Source organism: Micropterus dolomieu, linkage group LG15 (genome assembly GCF_021292245.1).
Source record: "Micropterus dolomieu isolate WLL.071019.BEF.003 ecotype Adirondacks linkage group LG15, ASM2129224v1, whole genome shotgun sequence".
NCBI lineage: Eukaryota > Metazoa > Chordata > Actinopteri > Centrarchiformes > Centrarchidae > Micropterus > Micropterus dolomieu.
Genome location: NC_060164.1, coordinates 9,406,896 through 9,428,671, shown reverse-complemented (window position 1 = coordinate 9,428,671; position 21,776 = coordinate 9,406,896). Strand labels below are relative to the sequence as shown.

Here is a 21,776-nt window from a genome sequence, read left to right as displayed (position 1 = left end):
TTTTGTCTTTCTCGTTCCGTTTATTCAAGGCACAGCCTCAGATAAGCCTAACATAACAGTACTGTACAGGTCGCATACATTTTACTCAATCCCACTCCACTCCAGTACACCTTTTGCTTAGTCAAGAAGAAGTCATAAAAGCAGAAGACAAGTAAAACTTCATAGCAGCACTGCTTTAGCAATACTCGTTGAGCAGGACAGACTCTGGTGTTCTGTCAAAGTTCAGCACATAAATAGTAATTCAGTGCTCCAGGCGAAGAGAACACAGGAGTGTACTAGGGACCGTTCTACAGGATGACTGCTTCTTAACGGCCTCCACTGAATAAAAAGTAGGAAACACAAAGAACACAGTGATAGAAAGGGCTGGGCGCATCAGATGGTCTCTTTAATATGTCTGGGATAAGGAGGAAGAAACTTTTGTCAGCCTATTAAATGAGAAAGAGGAATTTAGGCAGTCAGAGATCGAAGAACCTCGAGCCCTGCACTGCAGTCTGCCTGTAATGAAAAGGCAGGTTAGTGTACAGGATTTACGTAGGTCTGTTTATCAATTTAAAATTGAAATAAAGTTTATTACCCCATTTAAAGAGTGAGATATAGGCTTAAAATAAATATGCAACACAGGTACGGCTCACAGCTAGTTCCAAAAAAATGAGAGCAGCTCCACAGTATTCAATACATTACCGACATAGTAATGCCCAAATTTGGTTGGTTCACACTGATTTAAGGTTCAGAGAGGAAACCCCAGCAATATGGAATCCACTAGTGCAAACAGCTGAAATAAACAGCATTACGGAGTAGCAGAGAGGCAATATCTGAGATTGCCCTGAGAGAGTGTAATAGAAAGGGACTTGTTCTGTCACAGCCTCTCATGGTGATAGAATGCCACATGCTGCCTTTTGACAGTGTGATATTGGCTTGGCACAAGCTTGATGAATGTATCAGCCATAAGTCAGACAAACCCCTGCCCTTCCTGGAACAGCACCTTCTAAGATGTTTATGCCAGAGTATAGAGACAGACATTGTGTAATAGGAATGGGGACCATTGTCTAAAATAGTTTTATGGAAAGCGAGTGGGCCCAATTCCAATGCCAGCTATTATTTCAAATAGAATGTTATTACTCTTTGAGGTTGGATGCATTGCTGCATGGAAAATAAGACGGGCATTTGGCTGGGGTGACTTTGGTTGTGGCAGAAGGTGAAGGGAAAGAAAGGAGGGGAGGATGGACGATGAGAGGATGAGAGGATGAGAGGATGAAGGGTGACCTTTCCCCGGGCAGGTGATGACCCATCCCAGACCACCTGGCTTCCTGCCAGGGTCAAGCAATTAATGCTGCCCTCCTTTGATTACTTCAGACAGCCTGGGGATACAGCAGGCCAGCAGATAGTGTCCGGTGCGGGAACGATGCACAAGGCAAAGAGGAGACAGCTCTGACGAAGGTTCAAACTTGGGTCACATTGTTAACATACACAGCCGTTATAAACATCAGAAAAAGTAAGCCACCTTACTTAATTATTTTTGCATTTGCATAGTAATGTGGCATAAACACACTTAGTTGTCTCTAGGCCTTGTCACCCCTACCTACAGCACACCACCCTGAGCTCCTCTGTACACTTAATATTACAATTAACAGAGATCTGTGAACTGTAATATATATTGTGATCGGTCTAAAAAATTCATACGGCAGGTGATGATTTACTAAGAGCACACAAGTGAATACAACAATTCACTTGTGAAAGAGTGAAAGAGACATATCCAAATTCTAGCCCTGCAGCCTTCACACAGCGAGTGCCTCCTGTTCTATCCATCACCCTCCTCTACCATGTATACCTGACCTCAGTTCCCAGCCTTATCTCAGAAGCCCTGTTGAGTTACAACATGTACCACACAACACGTCCCACAGAGGCAGATGCCCTTGTCAATCAGCAATGTGAAGATCATTTGTCAGTAAAGGTAACAATCAAACAATGACATAATTTAAAGGTGGGCAAGGCAAGGGCTGTGAGAGATAATCCTGCTTATATCTGGCCATAATCACATCTGGTAATGATACAGACCTGCCCACAGCTTTAAACATCTCTCTTCCCGCAGCTCAATAAAAACCTCTCGTAGAAAAGTCAAACTGCATGGGGGATTAGTGCTTCAGAACTCAGCATGACTTGAACTGAACCACAGCTCCAACCTTTAACAGAACTTTGAAGAGCATTTACACCCTTTTATGGTTCACTGAATCAATTGGGCATCACTGGAAATATGAACATCTTCATCTCACCTTGAATAGCTTTCAGTATACTGCTGGTTTGAACAAAGGTTTTGGTTTTAAGTGGATTAAAAACGGAATTTCTAGAGAAAGGCAAGTGACTAAGAGCACAGGCACACTGTTTATGTGAGTGTAATTCTGACCAATCTTTAAAGTTCATGCAGAATTACAACCTATTGACTGGATGGGGACATGAGACACACATGTTATGACATATGCAAACACTAGAGCCTCTTTCACCTGTCTAACTGTGGTAGCCCTTACTTCTGAATACAACCTTGGGCAAAAAAAGCCCTGATCAAGTAATTTATGCTTAGAAATAAAACATTGACTTTCAAATGCACTACCGCCTGAAGCCAGGCTTTGAGGCTGATTTGATCCCCCTTTGAGATGGTGAGAGATACGGCCCATTCCCCCTAATCACATGCCAGAGACCGTGCAATCACACAGCAACAGCGAAAGTAATCACTGCGGTGGTCTCCAACCCTCCTCCCTGAACCGACCCTCAACCCTTCAACATTGGTTCCCGAGCTCCCCATACAGAAACAGCCTGTAGCACTGTAGGCCAATATTCACACTGTAAGCAAGTTTGTTGATGGGCTGGCTTATAATGACCAACTGTGAATAGTGAAACAGGCTGCCACTGCAAGAGTAGTGACCTCATGCAGATACTGCAAATATTTACACAGGAAGTTCGGGCATTTTATTGCAGCTTACTGTGAGTACTGCCTTTCATTATGTTACAGTACATTGCTCCATATGTTGTCCAAATGGTGGATGCAACCAATCCTTTTAATTTTTGAGATATTTCTTCTTGTAACTTTCAAATAAAACTTGTAGAGAATTAGAATGCTGGGACTGTATTCAACCTCTCATTTATTTTGCAGGTGCCAGGCAGAGCTTTTGTTGTTGGAAAATAATTCACTGGTTGTGAAACAAGAAAGCATGGGAATTTGATGACTGTGAAAAGTTGAGCTGCAGCAAACTTTAAAACAAACAAGCTTGTTGACTACACATCAACCGTATTCTTCTGCAAACAAACAACAATAACAACAGAAAATGCTAAATGACCAAACATATTCAACAGTTCAGAAGTATCATTCTTGCTCTCCTTGCAGAATATAATTAGCCAGGATCGAATGTAACTTCTCTACATGAAGAGATTTAAAGCCAACTGTTTACTGTAATATTTTTAAGTTTTTTTGTAACTTTTGCCAGTTAAACTGTGAAAAACTAAATTTACATGCATTCCACATAGGATTAAAAAAGTATTCAGTTAACTTGTGACAGGCTTGGCTTCAGATGTAATAAAATGCTATTGAAAGCCAACTTTATTTGTATAAGAGGTATAATACTGTACATCAACTTCACAACATTTAGTTATTTTGTTGTATCCGTCAATAGACAGTTCATTACACTGGCAATGCTAACCAAGGTTATGCGGGTCGAAGACTTTATGGCTTAATAGCAGCACAAGTGAGTGAAAGGACAATGCAGTGGTCATAATGTGTTCGCATCCACTATCTGTTTCTGCAGGCCATAGATAGACTACATAATTAATGGTTGTGATGAGCGTTCTCACGGCAGAGGGTTTTTTTTTTCTGTCTGAACTTGCGGTCCTCTTAAAATTAGCTTACTAGGTCATGCGCTGTACTTACAAGAGCATACGCTACAGTCCAAAACACACACACACACACACACACACACACACACACCTCCAAAGTAAAGGTCTCCATGCTTCAGCGTGGGGTACTGCAGTGTAAAATTGTGTTCAAAGAGTGAATGATCTAGTTGGAGTTTGATGAGTCTCCTGTCCTCTTCTGAACCAATAGCTCGACCCACTCTTGCTTTATCACGGTGTGCCAGCCTACCACTATCTGTGCTACACTAAATCAATTAGCATGCCATTAAGATAGCTTGTTCCAGCACAGTAAGCATGGAGGTGGGACTACAGTATCTGCACGAACGGAGAGAGCTGAACTCAGAGGGCATCGTATCTCAGTGTTCATGTGTTATAGTGAAGTGGGCCGTATTTATTGGTGGGCTCGGTGCATGTGTACAAGAGCACCAGGACACAGAGGAGATATCAGACCCTAACTAAACATTAAGGTCTTTCTTACCATGAAAAAGACTATTTTACAAGTACCACTGATCTTTATCACTTATAAAGAAAACACTTTTGGTGTTTGTTACTTGTTAGTTGGCTCTGTAATCTTCAGTAACAGCCATAGCGATTACATTCAAAGCTTTATTTTTGTACACCTTGTTATCCAAACAGTGTTTCAATAATTTACTTATTTCAGAAAGAAAGAGATGTAATTATACCTGAGTAGAGTTTTTTTTTAGCCCTATTATCATTTATAGTACTTGTCATTCTAAGTAAAGAAAACACATTAACAGAACATATCAATATCTATCCATCTCAGAACAGAAAACTCAAAGTCAACTTACATCAGAGAATAAGGTGATCATTCTGCAATTACCAGGAGCAAAGCAACACCTTGGTCGTTGGACAAGATAGAGAGATGATAGGCTTAATCCCCAGTCGTACAGAGAGGATTTCTCTCTGAAGGTAAGAGCTCATCAAACCATTCTGATAAACATTGAAAATACTGTCGTATTTGCTGCCCATGATAAACTTTTCTTTATCTTTGACAGCAGGGGCGCTTAATCAAAACTGCTTTTCCCTCCACAGATAACTTAAAGTGCTAAAAGTTAAACATTTATAAAATAACTTCCACTGGTGTCAATTCTAATATTGGATCCATGTCATCTTAAATCTATTTAAAACACTGAAACTAGTAGTATTTAAGAAGACCAACCTGAGGTCAGGGGAATCAAAGAGCACACGTCATATTATCCAGAGTGAGCCAGATAATAAAATCCTCAGATCATAAAAGCCATAAAATCCCCATTCTATTGCCATGGGCCAAATGGCTGCCAATAATGTATTAGACTACATGGCATGCATTAGCACTGGTGCCAGAAAAGTAATTCTCTGACAGAGAAAACTAATAAGGCATTCAACACAATCTTTCTAAAGCACTTCTATAGTTAAATCTGCTGAAGCTGAAGAGAGAATATAGTTCTTTCAGGTCAAACTGTGCATCTCTATCCACACGAGACAGTACAATATGTGGATGCGGAGTCGAGTGTTTAGTCATACTCTCAGCTCCTGAACAGGCCAGATCTCCCTGATGCTCTCAGTCACAGCAAATGATTCAAAGGGGGCTAGACACTGACTTCAAAAGACCAGTGCTGGCTTTGAACACCATGCCAGTTGCACAAACCATCAGCGGCACATCAGCATCCTCGAGGCATGCGTGGAGCAAATTTGTGCCTCTCACGGCCACAGATGCGACACTTGGCAAAGTCTTTTCACTGGATACCAGACAATAAAAACACCATGAAGGGGTAACTCATCAACAGAGAGCTAAAGTACCGCTTAGTGTTAGCTTCTGCTCCAGTAGCTTTTGGTTCTCAAAGTGTTTTTCAACAGAGGGCTTCTTTCATCACTCTAAGCTGAGTTTCCTGGGGTTTTCCATCCATGCTCTAATCTAAATGGGTATCTACCACTGTACTGGATTGCAACATTTGCACACACTGTCATTTTAATATAATAATATTAAATATTAGATGTGATTTTTAATATAACAGAGAAAGGGAAGAGAGAATATGTATGCAAGAAAAATAATAACACTACTAGTAATAAAATAAATTAAAGGAAGGATGAAGGCTGGTGTCATAAATTGATTGAATAACAGTTTAAAATAATATCAGTTACATGACCAATTTATGTCTAAACATACATACAGTATTTACAGTAAACAACTAGTACATTAATCAACATTTATCTTGATAGAAGTAGTAAAGTAAAGTAAAGAAGTATTTTTCCCAAATTGACTCTTTCCTGCTTTTCAAATGTATATTTGTTGATTTTCTTTGTCTTTGTGTGATTTATGATTTCCAACTAAAAATATTTGGGTTTTTGACTGACTGGACGTCAACCTTTTCTTCTTCATCTCTCATCTTATGGAACAAATGGTTAATCGATTAATCAAGGTAATATTTGACAGATAAATCGATAACTAAAATAACCCTTAGTTGCAGCATTATGGGTCCCACAGTTTTTCCAAGGACATACACCAGATGCAATGGTTTCTAAACATCCTGTAGTGCCAAATGTCCATGTTGCTATTAAAACCTCATGAGAGATGTTGTTGAAAACTAACAAAATAGTCACTTTCATTTTGGTTATAATGGGAAGGTGATCAACTTTTACTGTCCCTTACAGTAGAAGAGACCACTCCAAAATGCATTATCATGTTTCAGCCTTTTAGAAAGACTGATGAAAGAAACCTTCTATTGAATATACACTAATACTATAATGGAACAGAGGCTCACTCGAAAAAGTAATGGGACTTTGAATCTGTATTCTCTTTGTGTTCTCCGAGGCAATTCATCATCATTTTAACCATGTATAGGCTAGCAGGTGATAAACAAGCACATGGAGCACATACATATGTGGTTTTACTGTGCCTGTTAGATAAAGCTGGTCACAATACTCAAAATTGTAATTCACATTTTCAAAGGTGAATAAATCCATGATAACGGCAACCATCCATCTTACTCAGCTGAATGACAATGAATGCCTCAATGTTGTTGTGTTATAGCTCCATCTGCCAAAATCCAGACAGCTTTCTAAACCGATATACATTCACACAGAAAAACACAATCATACAAAACATACACCGTACTGTATTTATTCCCAATAGTCACTTGACATTTGTCACAAATCACCGTTAAGTCTCCAGCCTTGACTTGCGATGGAATTTATTATCAGGTATCTTACATGACAAATGCTACTAAGGTAAACAGATCATTCACAGAACAGGAAAAGGGATGTAAACACCTGTTTTGGGAGCGTCATCGGCACAGTGGAGTGCTTAATACTAAAGCCCAAACCAGAGTGATGTTGAAAGGTGAAATCTCTACACATCAATTTTGTCCTGAGCAGCGCAGCGCAGCAGAGCTTATTACGGACTCCCAATCTGTCTCAAGTGTTCAGACTGTGTCAGTAATGCTGGGCTGCTGGGCCCCTCGAAAAGCTTCATTAAAAAGCTTGGCCATCCAGAGCACATCCGTGGCAGCCAAATAAAGTGTCAGACCACATTTTTCATCTGCAGATTAAACCTATGTAAGCCTGAATTAAACCAAATTAGATCTGAAAATGAGAAATAAACCACAGCCAGATGAGTGGAGGGGCATGTGTGGTGTGAGTAGGAGGAAACTGCTCCCATACTGTATGGAGAACTGGTTGTTTTGGGTTGACACTGCCTCTACGTCTGCAAACCCTTATGCATTTTTGAGGAGATTAGAACCTTCTGGTCTGCTGTTTACACGTAACCACATATTCTATTTCATTTGTGTGTGTAGATACAGGGAGGTAGAGGCTGACCTCCCTTATTCTTTCATCTATTGTGATCTGAAGGATCATTCCTGCACTCAAGTCTGTCTAGATTAAAGGATCTCCTCTCCCTGACCACGGTGAGGCTGTTTATTCTTCCACAATAGAAGTCTAGGTGCTTTTAAAAGTGAATTTCATGCTGGCATTGGGGCCCTTTATGTGCTGTTGAGTGCATCAGGGCTGTAGTGTGCTGGCCTGGGAGATAAACTCACTGCTAATCAATCACGCAGTGTCCTCTTTTTTTTAAAAAAATTCTATCCTCTCTCCTGCTCACACACAGAGTATACACACAAAGTACTCTGCTATTTGATGTAACAGTGTCCTCAGACCTCAGACCCTCTTCTGTGCACATTTCAATCAGTAGACAATTACAGTCCAATTTCTGTGTGTGTGAATACAAGCGGAGATATTCACATGTATCTCAACTAGACAACCAATGGTGGAAGAAGTACTCATAGTAGTATCTTCTACTAAAATAAAAGTAGCAATGCTACAGTTAGTTACAAGTAAAGGTCCTGCATTCAAAATTTTACTTGAGTAAACGTACAGAAGTATTAGCATCAAAGTATACCATTATGTGCCCATTATGCATAACGGCCCATTAATGTGTCATTAATGTGTCACTTTCAAGTTGCAGTTGGTAAAGGTATGGCTAATTTTAATTACTTTATGCATTGCTGGGTAACTTGAGAATTTTACCCTGGGGATAATAACCTAATAATAATAATTTTACCCTGGGCAGCAATAACCTTCTAATAATACATCATAATTTATTAGGGCCCAAGCACAAAATGTGAAAGGACCCTTTAGGAATTGCTCTGATTAGTTTTTGTATTATTAATCTGATTCTGCAAAGTAACTAGTAAGTAACTACTAAAATAAATGTAGTACTAGTGGAGTATAAAGTTGAAGAGAAACAGAAATTCTTCAGTAAAGTAAAAATGCATTTACTTGAGTAAATGTACTTGGTTACTTCCCATCACTGTGTACAATGCACATGTAAAGAAATAAACAGCTGGACATACACAGGCAATGCTATCAAGTCACTGTGTGTGTGTGTGTGTGTGTGTGTGTGTGTGTGTGTGTGTGTGTGTGTGTGTGTGTGTGTGTGTGTGTGTGTGTGTGTGTGTGCACGCGCGCATCCGTTGAGGGGGTGGCGGTGGGGGGCTGAGGCCTGTACTCTGCCACCCCAGTGTGTTAGATCCTCAGCCAGCCCATTGTACTGAAATTCAGCCACAATAGCACAGTATCTTCCCCAAAGCAGAGCCCTTATCATGGCCCTGAAATGACTCGTCTCTGTGGACGCCCACAACACAGGCTCCTTGGGCCCGAGTGCACAGAGCTGGAGGTAAGCGAGCGGAGCAATCTAGTCCTATTGTTCCATGCATGATAAACTGGGATTCAAACCTTTCATTCTCACTCTGTCTTTGGAAAGCTGCATGGAATATGTGATATGAGCTACTGCAGAAATGCTGAACGTCTGCCAGCCTTTTGAGCATCTCACATCTCATCACTTTGTGAATTCCTCTGAAGAGAGATTGAGAAAATATATAAAACAACAGCTACAACAACCTGCACACTAATTGTCAGCTCATAATTTTAATGAGTTGACACAAAGTTTGGAACAGAATCATGTCAGTTATCAATCAGGTTGATACTGGGTGTGTCAATCGAGTAAATGCTACAGTGACAAAATGTATTTCTAAATATATCAGACAAAGCAGGGGGGATTCATCTTAACATTTAATGTGCAACAAAACGCTACACAGAAAGACATCATACTGTTCCTTTAGGCATTATGAAATTCCATTAGACATTTATTTGAATTCTGCTTAAATTCTCTATTTTTGACATAATTACTTAAAAAAAGGATATTTTCTTACATTATGTATCCTTTTAGAAAATCTGTTTCATGTCGCACCAAGTGTAACTAAGCAACCAACGAACGGTGAATGAATAGAAAACTGCAAGGAAAACCTCCTGCTTCAATGCATGTTGTTCTTTGGTTTGATTGGAAGATTTTCCAATGCAAGGGAAATACTGCTGTGCTTCTGGGTAAAATGCCTCACTTTATTCTCTCTGATCTCGTTAAAAGCTTACTCACTCTTGGACTAGTTAGAGTCGGAGATCCACGGCTTGTGCTCGCAGAGCTTTGCCAAACAGTGTTCAGGGAAGCCTCCGTAGACGTCTACCCCACTCCATGAATTGTAATATTTTCCACTTGATCTACCCACACCAGAGATTGCTATCAGTCAATGCATCACAAAATTGTCTCTTATGTGCAACTGTGCAGCCTCCGTATGGCAAGAAGCAATCCTAGATGTGGAACAACACCACCACAAAAGTCAGCTTTGCACATTAGCTCGGTATTTACAGTCAGCAATAAGCTATATAAAACCTTCCTTATGCCAGGGTGTAGATGGATTCCCAAAGTACATGTTACAGCAATCATCAAGTGCTGCAAACATAGCACGTCAACATCCAGCAGCTCGGAATCATTTGGCGGCCTGTTCACAACATCCATAACACCAGCTGAGGGATGTTGTAGCACATCAAGCTGTGAGCTTTATAAAACACCTCAATCCACAGTGACAGATATAAACAGTGCTGCAGTAAACAGAGATGACCCCTGAAGGTTACCATGACTCGCTGACTCACAAACTGATAAATGCACTGTACAGCCTTTAACAACCTCCTGACAACTGGACACAATTCTATCATCACACGCTTTTAATGAAAATATATAGAGAATACCCTTTTTAATGCACGTCACATAATAATGCTGCAGTAAAAGCCTTGCGTAACAAATTCATATTTTCTTTAGCTTTAATTTGCTCATTACCTCAGTTTCACATGGCGTTTAACCTGGTTAATTAGTGGTGACATGTTACAGGAGAGTCACATATAAAGGTAATGACACACTGGGTGAAGCATAGAAAATGAATTTCAACAGCGTTAGAGTTAGTCTTGATAATCAGTTCTAACCTGATCTAATCGTGGCCATGTAGAAGTCAGTATAAAAGTAATAGCTTTGTAAACTATTACACCATCATTTTTTTCAGTCTAGATAATAAGACTGTAATGTTGGCTTCTCTGTGGTAAAGATCCTTACAGCAGCATGCAGCTCAATCTTCAGCAAAAGCGGCTTTGAAATTAAAATATCCACGTCCATTTCAGTTTCTCACCGGGGAGATATTATGTCTCTTTGTGATGGTCATTTCAAATGATAACTATTTTGCTTCTCCCCCTAATAACTAAAATTGAAGATGATCGTCTGTTTGTCAGATCATACGATTCCTCGTGCTTTTCTCTTTAGATAACTGTCTCTATGTATGTTTTCTGCCAAACAGATTATGGCGGTCAGATGAAATCATGAATGACTGAGTGTTTCCAGACTATATGAGCCTTCAGTCCTTGGAAGACATAATTATAATTTATCTAATACAAAAACCAATTTCAGATTTTTTCATCCGATGTGTTTATGTTCTGGGTTTAATAGCTCTCCCCAGCATAGACCAATTAAACAGTCAACAGACCATTTAAGGCCTGATTAGTCTCAGACTGGCTTTTAATTTGATATGCATGCAGACCACAAACTAGATGGCTGATCAAGCGGGGAAGGTGGATAAGAGGTCTGTCTGATTCAGAGATGTATGAGAATTAGTGTTCTGTTTCTGCGGTGGTCCAATCATCTCCACTCACAGCAAATCAACAAAAGCATAAAATACACAGTGCCTGCACAAATAGAGATTTGGCTTCAGATTGACAGCTATTTGTTTTGAATATGCATTACCCTGGCATGTCCTACCTGATCAGGATTCTCTTCGATCCAGCTCTTTACTGTGTTCAGAGCAATGTCAGCTGCAGGCTCATTTGGAAAGCCTAGGTGAGAAAAAAAACAGTGTCAATACCAGTTGTATCCAACATGCAGATGCAAGAGGGAGACAAAAACAGATAGGTTAACAGACAGAAAAAACGGTATCTCCACAGGTAACAGAATTTTTTCTAAATCAATGGAAAGCAGCACAGGCTGCTTGTCTCTGGTAGATGAGACCACCTGTCTGATAAACTGCTGCATATGTGTGTCGCCAGATGCACAGTGATGAGAAAGTACATATTTTGGGGAAACAAAGTATAGGTAAAAACTACATATAACATATACATATAATGCCCTCACTCACTTGATTAATGTTTTGTCTTTATGGGGAAAATTACAATTAGATGTGTAATCATTCACAGCACCCTATTTTTAACAGTTTGCAAAAACAAACCTGTGTGGCTAAAAAGTAATGTGGCTAACGACTGTATTAATTGTGCCTGCTCAGGACTCCTAACGCTGTGTAAACACAACCTATCAATCGCAAACACACAGATTGCAATTTGATTAATTTTTAATAAGGTCAGCTAAGTGAAGACTGCTGGATGCTGATTTCAAGATCATTTGCTGCCACTGTAGAGAACTTCCCAAGACCAAACACTTAGAGTGAGCTATTGACTATAAAAGCCTTTTGGCCAGCCTTGCTATAGCTGAAGAGTATATGCGTCATTACTAAAAGTGCTGACAATCTGCTTCTCTGTAACAGAGTAGCGTTTCAGTTGTCTTCATTTCAAAGTAATTATATTTGAGTTTGGTCCTCTGTGCCTTTCGCATAACTCGTCTAAAGCTTTTTACTCTAAAGCATCTGTGCAATTCCTAGAGCTAGTCTGGAGTTGCCTTGCAATTACAAGACCAGAAGCCAACAAACAAACACAGTCCATTTCATCAGTCCCAAGGGAAGCTTTTCCATATTATAACCCCTCACCCCCATAAAGGACCACAGGTTGCAGCAGGCACTGTCTTCCTCTAACAACAGAGGTCAAGACCTCAATTTCATCCCACATCAACTGTTACAAGAGCCATGCCCCAGTTGTAACCTGTTGATTATTGCATGGGTCACATTCCCAAATATTTTTCTTTTCCTGGGTCATTGCCACGGCTATAACATTCTATGACCTATGAAACAGGCTTACATGCAAGTACTGCAATGACCTCTACCCTTTAAGTCAGATGTAAAGAAAAATGAAAAGTCACAAAGATCCAGCCTTACATTTCGCGATGTCTGTCATCTCTCACCTAAACTAACTGCTGTCAAAGCCTCTCAATAACAATTCTGTAAATGCTCTATATCAACTGCCTTGACAGCCAAGATGTACTGTATGGAGCTATACCCCCACCATTCTCCTCTATGACTACTGTTGATGTCTCTCTCTCTCTCTTTGTTTTTCTTTTCCTGCCCCATTCTCAGCCTGACAGGAGTAGCTGAGTTACAGTGAGGAGAGGAGAGGGGCTGAAGTGCTGCTGAGCCCTAGCAGAGCTGCTGTTCAAGCCCCGGGTGGAGGGAGATGTGAGCTGCATACCAGGCAGCGGTGACAGCCAGTCTGCTCCTACGGCTCTGTTAGGCAGTGTCGGCAGACAGTGCATGGCCCGTTCACAGCTCCTGCCCTTCAAAAGCTGCCCCCAGAGCTGTGTGCTCACAACCTAATCCAGCATGCCAAATCAGTTTGCAGGTCACCTGACTTCTCTTGTCTCTCCAAAACACACTTAACCTTTTCAGTGATATCACTTTGTCTGGTGATGTTTCCTTTTTGAAATCCGTTTCCACACGTATGCAGGTGTACTGACACTCGCAACTTGCACATCAAGTAACGTAGGCAAACAGATGTGTGGAGGAGAGACAGAGATTAAGCTGAGAAAACAATATCCACGGAGATAGAACCAGCTGTTTAGGAAGAGCATGCATAACAGGAGCAGTTTTAGAGAAGTAAGCACGTAAACAAATGAAATAAATGGGTAAATTATTATAGGAAGTAAGGACCCGCCTTTGTGTTCTTACTAGGTCACCTTAAGAGAGATGAAGAGAAATGTTTCATTTCAAGCTAAAAACAGGTCTTAATCATAATAATAGGACATTCTGGTCAGTGGCTGAATGGCATTGAGTACATTTAATCTATTCAGTGTGCAGTTTCTACAAATGCTCTATTGATTTGAGAGCTATACCTATTAATCACAGCGGAGCTGAAAAGGAGAGAGAGGGGTGAAAAGAGGTGAGCTACAGAACCAGTGAAAAAAGATAACAGGAAAGAAGAATGATAGATGTAAACAAATGTTGGAAAGGAGATGACAGAAAAGGGGGTCAGCGCAGCTGGGGGCAGCCTGCCAGAAGAACTCTGCTCGACAGCAACATCAATGGCCCAAGGTCAAGTGCAGCAGTTCTTGTGTATCGGCAGTTCTCTCTCATCATTTGTCTCCTTCACTATCCACTTTACCTCTGCTCACCTCAACTCACCTCACCTTTCTTTGCTACTCTGTCCCTGTCAGCTTGGCCAAGTATGTTTATATGCTAAATAACAGAAACAATAAAATATCCTCAATCATCACTATCATCACCTCTTTTGGCCACACACAGGAGTCACACCATCGGTGGTACAGCTGACAAAATCCACTTACAGGTGTTCAAAATGATGTTCAGAAAAGGATTGAGTGAGCTGACTCTTTTATATGCTTAAGTGCACACACAATGAACAAGTTCAGTGTTTTACTCCTACTCCTTCTCCACTCAACACCTCCTTCTCATTCTCTTGTGCTCCATTTGCTGTGTGGAGGGTTCAGTGAAAGCTAATCTGTCAGGAGGTGGAGAGCTGGCGTCAGGCGCAGTGATGGTGGGCCCTCCAGGGTCCCTGCACTGCTTGGCTTGGCTCGTCTCTCCCCTATGTAGGGAATATGGTCGGCTCAGGGAGATTTGTCTTAGTGAGGCGCACTGATGGGATATGTGCAGCGCAGCGCCACTGATGAGGACTCAGGTGGTGCAGTGTTATTTCTGCTGAAGGCTCCTCTACTTCATCACCAGGCAGAGCACAGCATCCAGACAGAGAGGGGGAGAGAGACTATGGCACGTGCCATGTGAACAAAGAGTTACGGTGGCCCAGCGCGCTTACATAACATTTGCATAGTACATCCAGTGATGTTGATAGCAATGGTAGTTATCGGTTCAATGACCACAATTTAGACTTTTGACCTGGGAGAATTAAGTTAGATAATCACTGAATCTGACCCGAGAAGACTGCAGGGCAGGTCTTTTCAGTTAGTGTTCCAATAATTTCATCCTTTCGACAAGTTTTAAGAAACAATTAAAAAGCATCGTCAAATTAAGATTACTTGGTTTAACTTCCTTTTAAATGAAAGGTACATTTTCATCCATGTCTCCACGTCAGCCAAGTGTGTTCCGCCAAAGGTAAGATTCATCTTAAAACAGAATTCACATATTTTATTCTTATGATCTTGGGCATGTAGGACCTTTGTTAATATGAAGAAAAAGAGAGCCCACTCTAATCTCTGACGCAACCAAGAGACAGAGTCTCTGTCCCCTCTCTTAGGCATATGTAAAGCACCTTTATGAACACTTGTAGAGGACCCAGAGTGACTTTTAAGAAATATGGTGTCATGTATTTTATACAAAACTAGAAACCAGAAACAAGCTACTGCTTTGGACGTTGAAGCCCTAAAATACATATAGTTGCTCAGTTGCTAATGAAACAGCTCTCTATCACAGAAAACTTGACTCTGAAAGTTCATGTTCAAAAATATCCACTGAACTTGACCGTAGTATAAAAATAATATAAATGTGCAGAAAGAACAAGCAAGCCCATTTCTTTCTCTTTTGCCAGCATGGCAACTCTTTCATATCCTAAATTTACAGAGTTAACTTTCACAACAAACTTGTGTAGCTAAGGTGTTTTTCTCTGATGAGGAGTGAGAAGTAGTTGCATCACCTGGTAAAGTCACTGGAGGTAAGTCAACAAGTTGAATACATGTCTGTGCAATGATACATTCCCATTCTTTGTTTGCAAATATATGGGTAGGCTTTAGGCACATACTGCAGACCACACCAGTTTTGTTTTTCCTGAGTGAGCTTATATTATAACAAGGATACCACAACCTGCTGTTATTTTAGGGCTTTGTAATTTCTAGCGCTGTTTTTTTCTTCTTTTTTTTTTGGAGTAAGGGTATGTGGCCTAGGTTTGAAAACATATGCTGACTGAATTTTTGAAAAAGACAAAGTACAGCTTTTCTCCCTTGAGGCAAGAATAGTATAGTTTGTCCTACTCTACTTGCCTTCAGTTGTAGTTGGTCAATTCACATCTCAACACTCGTCATTCATTTTGAGCTGTCTACCTTGAAGCAGCATATAGCCTGAGGCTAAGGTATCTGGCGCTCGTAAATTCACCTCAGGTGTTAAAACAGCAAACGGTAAAGATGGGAAATCTACAGAACAAAATCATAAAATGCCAATGTTTATTTGTTTTTGAAAGGTCTTTAACAAATATTTAGCCTCTATTTTAAAAACCACACATTTAAAACGTTTTATTTTTTTAATTTTTGATTAGAAACGTCTTTTTTAGTAAGAAATCTTTCATATGTGGTGTTTTTCTTTTGAGTTGATTCCGCACAGAGAATGTGACTGCTGCCTCTTAAGGATCTTGTTATAACAAGGTGGAATAATTTCACTACAATATAATACAAAGTAGATTAGTTGATTGTGGTGTGGACAGAAAGAAATCATTAAGTGCAGCACAGTTGAGGGCTGCTCTAGTTGAGGGCAGCAGTCCTGTGTGTTCATCTGGAAAGTGGTGGTGGTGGTGGGGTGTCACCCCATCAGGGCCCAGAGGAGAGGTGAGGTGACCCGGGGTGGAGGACAGAGTAGTGCCCCAGGACTCTAGACACCAAAGCGTGGGTGTCAAATGGCCCGGAGCTCCCCTCTACACCAACACTGGGACACAGCAGGGCTGTGACCATGACCGACTTTGCAGCCCAGAGAAGGAGACAGAGACAAAGAGGGATGGGAGGGTGCTATGTGAGGAAGACAGGCAGAAAAAGAGGGAGGAAGAAAGAGAGCAGCCTCCGTGGCACAACAGATGATGACCTTCCTTGGAAACATTCCATATAGGTGATGCCATGCTTTGTCCTACATGCTAAAATTAGCGCCTGGCATTTCACTTTTTAAAGAATGTATGATATACAAAAGTTTAATGCTCAACCAAGTTTCTCAAAGGCTTAAATCTATTGTCCTGTGGGTGGGAAGTATTTTTACATTTGGCTTATCATCCATGAAAACGCTAGAGCAAGGCTAGTGTTGAGTACAATGCACACTGTGTGACTCAGTTAAATGGGCTACGAAGCTCCTGTTCCCTCTGAGCACACACTCTGCTACCCACTGATACGCCACGTTGCTCCTATGTACCTTGAAATTTCCAACCCAGCTGGGCTAAGCTCCCCGTAGTAAACCCTAGGTTTTAAGAGAAGAGGGAACCTGCCCAGGCCATCTCTGGCAAGCCAGCAGCAAGCCATCACTGCCAAGAGATAAGGTGCCATGAATGTCTCCAACCTTCCTAATCCTAGACAGGGATGAAGAGCGCTAGTGCATGATGCTGGCTGGAGGGGAAAAAATCTTAGCTGCTTGACACTTTTGATCTGGACAGTACAGTAGAATGGCAGTGTGGCCATACCAGTAGAGCTTGGGTGGATTACATCCGCATATCTCCCACAGCCACCAGTCAGTGCTAAAACTCCGCTGTCAACAATCCTCAGATCAGTCACAGAGACAGATGAGCTAAAGGTGGAAGGTGGGGAGTAAACAAGGAGATATTTGTCCACAGAAGAGCAGCTGCATTGCTATGTTGAGGGCCTCTGTTTGTTTTGATAAGGTTATAAATGCATGTGTGCCATAGCATCTGTCAAGTTAGTGGTAGACTTAATGTTCATGTCCTTGCTTTTGCATTGTGCCAGCAAGCTCTTTGCTCCATGCTAAGATTGATCTTAGGAGACGACTCCTAAACTGTACAGCTCATTACGAGGCTGTTGGAAAGTGCTCTTTCAGCGCCAGCCAAGATGTGATCTCTACAAGGCTAAATTGTCCACAATGCATCTTGAAATGGGATTTTTATGTACGTGGCTTTGCTTGAGCAAGTATCTCTGCCTGTGTGTGTGCATGTGTGTGTGTGTGTGAGAAAAAAAGACTATGAGAGACAGGGGAATGTATAGGAGGGAAGAAAGGACAGAAAAGGTTACAAAAAAACAAAATGACCTCTCTAAGTCTAGGTAGTTGGACTCTTGGCGCTGATCTTGTGAGACATTGAGGGGTGTCTCTTCCTTGGAAGTAATAATCCATTTAAACCCGGGTCGCATGGCTGTGATTGATGTGCAAACAGGAGCAGCACTTAATAACCTCTATCATGCTGGGTGACCTCGTGGCCCTCGGTGGGCACCAGTTTGTTTATGGGTGGTACCTCCGACATACTATCCGTGCAGAAATTCTGTTGTGGCTAATGGGCCGGACTGAGGGATTGGACTGTCAGCGCAGTGTGAGCCCTCATTTTTCTTTCCAAGCATCTAAGGTACCCCTTGTGCACCCCTGCTACACCCAGCCTCCCTGTTCTGCCATCATCTGTCGATGGTGACTGAGTCTCCTGGAATATGGAGGTGAGAGAGAGACTGTCAATTAGCATTAGCTTTCCTGACAAATTTGTTTTTCTCACCACAAAGGCCTCGGATAACTTGTTCCTGATTCTTCTCTGTCACAATGTTGGGGGCACAGGATTTGTTTTTCTACTACAATTGAAGCGTGAAAATGGGTCAAGCATCGGTGCATAGGTATAGTACCTGGTTGCATGACTGTGTACACATTACAGTACGTATTATACAGAGAAAGAGAGAGATAGAAAGAGACACACAGAGAAAGACAGACGAGTGAAACTGGGAAGATGTGCCTTTCATACTAAAAGGCTTTTGTTTACAGTGTTGAAATGGAAGTTGACCTTAAGGTTATCTAAAATGTACAGAAAATGTCAAAACGCCTGACAAGAGAGCAGGGCCTCTTTCAGAATATGGCAGTACTCAGGGGGCACAGGGGTGAGTCACAGAGAATAACTTTACAGCACTGTACTATATTGTAGTCCCTCCTCTATTTGCCCTCTGCTGTTTGAAGATCTTCAGTCTTAATCAGCTGTATTGTTCTGTGGAGATGCAGTTATGGGAAGTGCTAAGCTGTTTATTTATTGAACAGGCTGTTTAATTCCCCCCTCCACGGCATGCTTGGCTCTGTACAGGCTACCCCTTTGATGTTAGGAGTTGCTGGTGGAGTGCTATGACGGGCTCCTACTGGCAATGCAGCACACAGCACCACAAACAGCACAAAGCAGCGCCTCTGTCAGCAGCATACAGTACAAACATAGACCCTCTACCTCCTGCATGCATTTGGCCTGCCTTTGTGTCACTACAATAGAGCTATTTAACTCCAAAATGCCACATATGCATTTTGATATTAGACCTGCATGTATCCATTACCATTAATATTCTTCATTTAATTTCTTTAATCCAACATATAAAAGCGTTGTCACGTTTTATAATGAGGCAGACATTATCTAGTCAGGGACGAACAAGTTTACTGTCGATTTAGGGCAGTTTACTTTTTTTTTTTTTACAACAAAGGTTTGTGCTGGCAAAATAACAGAAAAGTAGGAATTTAGGAATACGCAAGACAGGACAATATGTGACAAGGGAATGAATTTTACAGGAATGACTGCTTAACTTATCACAGCTGACTGTAAAATCTGCAGTGAAATAATCAGTGCTGAGAGAAAAATAGTGAGACAGAAATGACAACTTTAGCCCTTCTTATCATTAACACTTCAGTAATAGCCATTTAAGATGTGTGCAAAGACAGGTGGCAGAAAACAGACAATATAGCAGAGAGAGAGATGGTGAGAGGAAATGAGGAGTTGTTGTGCAGTTAACTGTGCAAATTGCAGAAGTATCCCAAGAGAGAAGAGTTCTATCCAGTACAGATTATAATTATAAACATCTAGTGATTTATAAGCATGGAGGCTTTCTTCAGTAAACACACTGGGCTTCACTAACAAGTATATGCTATGCTGGATATCAGGACAACTTGTACCCATTCAAATGCATCGAGTTTAACAGTGACGACTGGGCATTTCCATATAGACCTGCAGCTGTATGGTTTTCAGGCAATGATCAATAAAAGGACAGCTTGTTGAACCCCTAACAAGAGCACCATAATTACTTGTCTTTTTTAAATCCAGTGAGCGCGTCTCAGCTACTTCTCCAATCGCAATTAAATCAGATCACTGGATTTTAATAATGTGGTTGATGCATTTTGCCCAGACACTAGAAGTTATTATGTTACTGTGTGTTCATGGCTGGTTTAATGAGCACAGCAACCACTTGTCGGAGTCTATAATAAGTGATTTGCTAATCAGTAAGTGCAGGGTGTGATGTTATGTATTTTAGTGTGCAACTTGGTGACAGCTGCCAGTTAGTCATAATACAGGGTTGATAAAGGAGGAAGCATCACTTTGTTATGACTTTTCAGATAAAGAAACAGATGCAAGGTATGTCAGTAATTCACGTGTGCAAAGAGGCTTTTGTGACATTTTCCTGTTGCTTTTTAAATGCTGTATAAACAATCACAAATGAGTAAACTTACACCTATAAATAACAGGCATCTGATATTATAATTTTTTTTATTATTTTTTTTTTTACACCAGACATCTGACATGTCTATTTTCAAATATGCTTCCAGTACTGCGGTTTTAGGAGCTTCTGTGTTCCTAACTGATGATCCTAGTCATGGTCTGGGATTGTGTTATTAGTCAAAAACCTCTTTTAGAGCTGAGAGCCTTGCTTAACTCTCTTCTTGTGGGAAGAGGAGTGCATGATTGCATTTCCAAAATATGTTTATTGGATTCTTCAACCAATATGTTATGTTCAGCAGTAGAACACTTACAGTTTCTTTTGCACCCTAAGCCAGACACATCTTTCAGCACTATGCAGAGATATATGTGGATTAAATGCACAGCAAACCACAAGTCAGTTGTTCAGCTGCCACTGAATTTCACCTATTTTTGAAAGATAGACTGCAGTTGTGCATAACGTTGGGCTATGATTGGCTAGTTGCATCACAGAAGTAACACATAGTACTACAATCTTTTCCAGCCAATAGGAAGAATGCAACTCACAGAGGCAAAGCTGCATGCCATGCGTGATAGTTGTAAAAGATCAAATCAATAATGGTTGAAGCTTCACTTGCATTTTGCTATTCAGCTGCAAAAGTACAGTTAAACACCCCAGTATCAAGTCTTCATTAGACGCAGTGCATTCGAATAATTCAGCTGTAGCTTTGCTCATTTACACCATCAGTGTTAGAAAGTACCCCGCTAAATGAAAAACATGCAGTGATGAAAAATTTGCAGCATTAGTAAATTAACAACCAGTTATTGCATTTGTTAAAAGGTTGGCAACTTTGTTTTGATCAAAACCTCAACACAACGTAAACCTTATGTAGATGTATCGGCACAGAATGATTTAGCTCAGAAACAAGCACAGGATGGACAAAACAGATAAAACATTTAAAATGATGTGAACTGTTCTGCATCTGAACAGAATTGGCCACCTTTTGGCTTCAGAACAGCTTCAATCCTTCTTCTGTTCTGACATGTTTTTAGAGGTAGATTACATCATTCTTTCATTCAAGGAAGGCCTCCAATCTTTCAGCGGTGATGGAGATGTAAATCAATAAAGGATAACTGTTTCATTTTGGTGACTGGAGAGGCCATGGACAGGTTATTAGTGTTTAAGGATCCATGTTTGAATTTGTTTTACACTTGGCCCGAGTGCATTATCATCCTTATACATGTATGTGGGAAGATCTTATAGAACCACATTGCTGCTGACTTGCTGTTAGTGACAGCACATGAACATTTGCATGTTAATTAATCCTTATATATTTGGAGCATTTGTGCAAATTCTGTACTGTATACAATACGCCAGAGAAAATAATTAGTTCTTCCAAGCAGAGGGAATGTATAAACTCCAGTAGTTTCCCTGCATCTAACACCTTTTACCATCACAACTTCAAAGCCTGTTTCTCTCAACAAATTTGGCATGTTTTCAATGTGACTTTAAGTCTAATGAGCACACTAGCTCTTTGCCAATG

General features: G+C 40.8%; 1 protein-coding gene across 8 annotated transcripts in view; it reads right to left on the bottom strand.

The window, feature by feature from the left end:
- Nucleotides 1-21,776, bottom strand: part of macrod2 (mono-ADP ribosylhydrolase 2) — a 390,971-nt gene that overhangs the window by 70,656 nt on the left and 298,539 nt on the right. For all 8 annotated transcript variants that reach the window (XM_046070270.1, XM_046070272.1, XM_046070269.1 and 5 more), the window contains exon 8: nt 11,534-11,607. In XM_046070270.1, the coding sequence (XP_045926226.1) occupies nt 11,534-11,607 (74 nt within the window). The remainder of the gene's footprint in view (nt 1-11,533; nt 11,608-21,776) is intronic.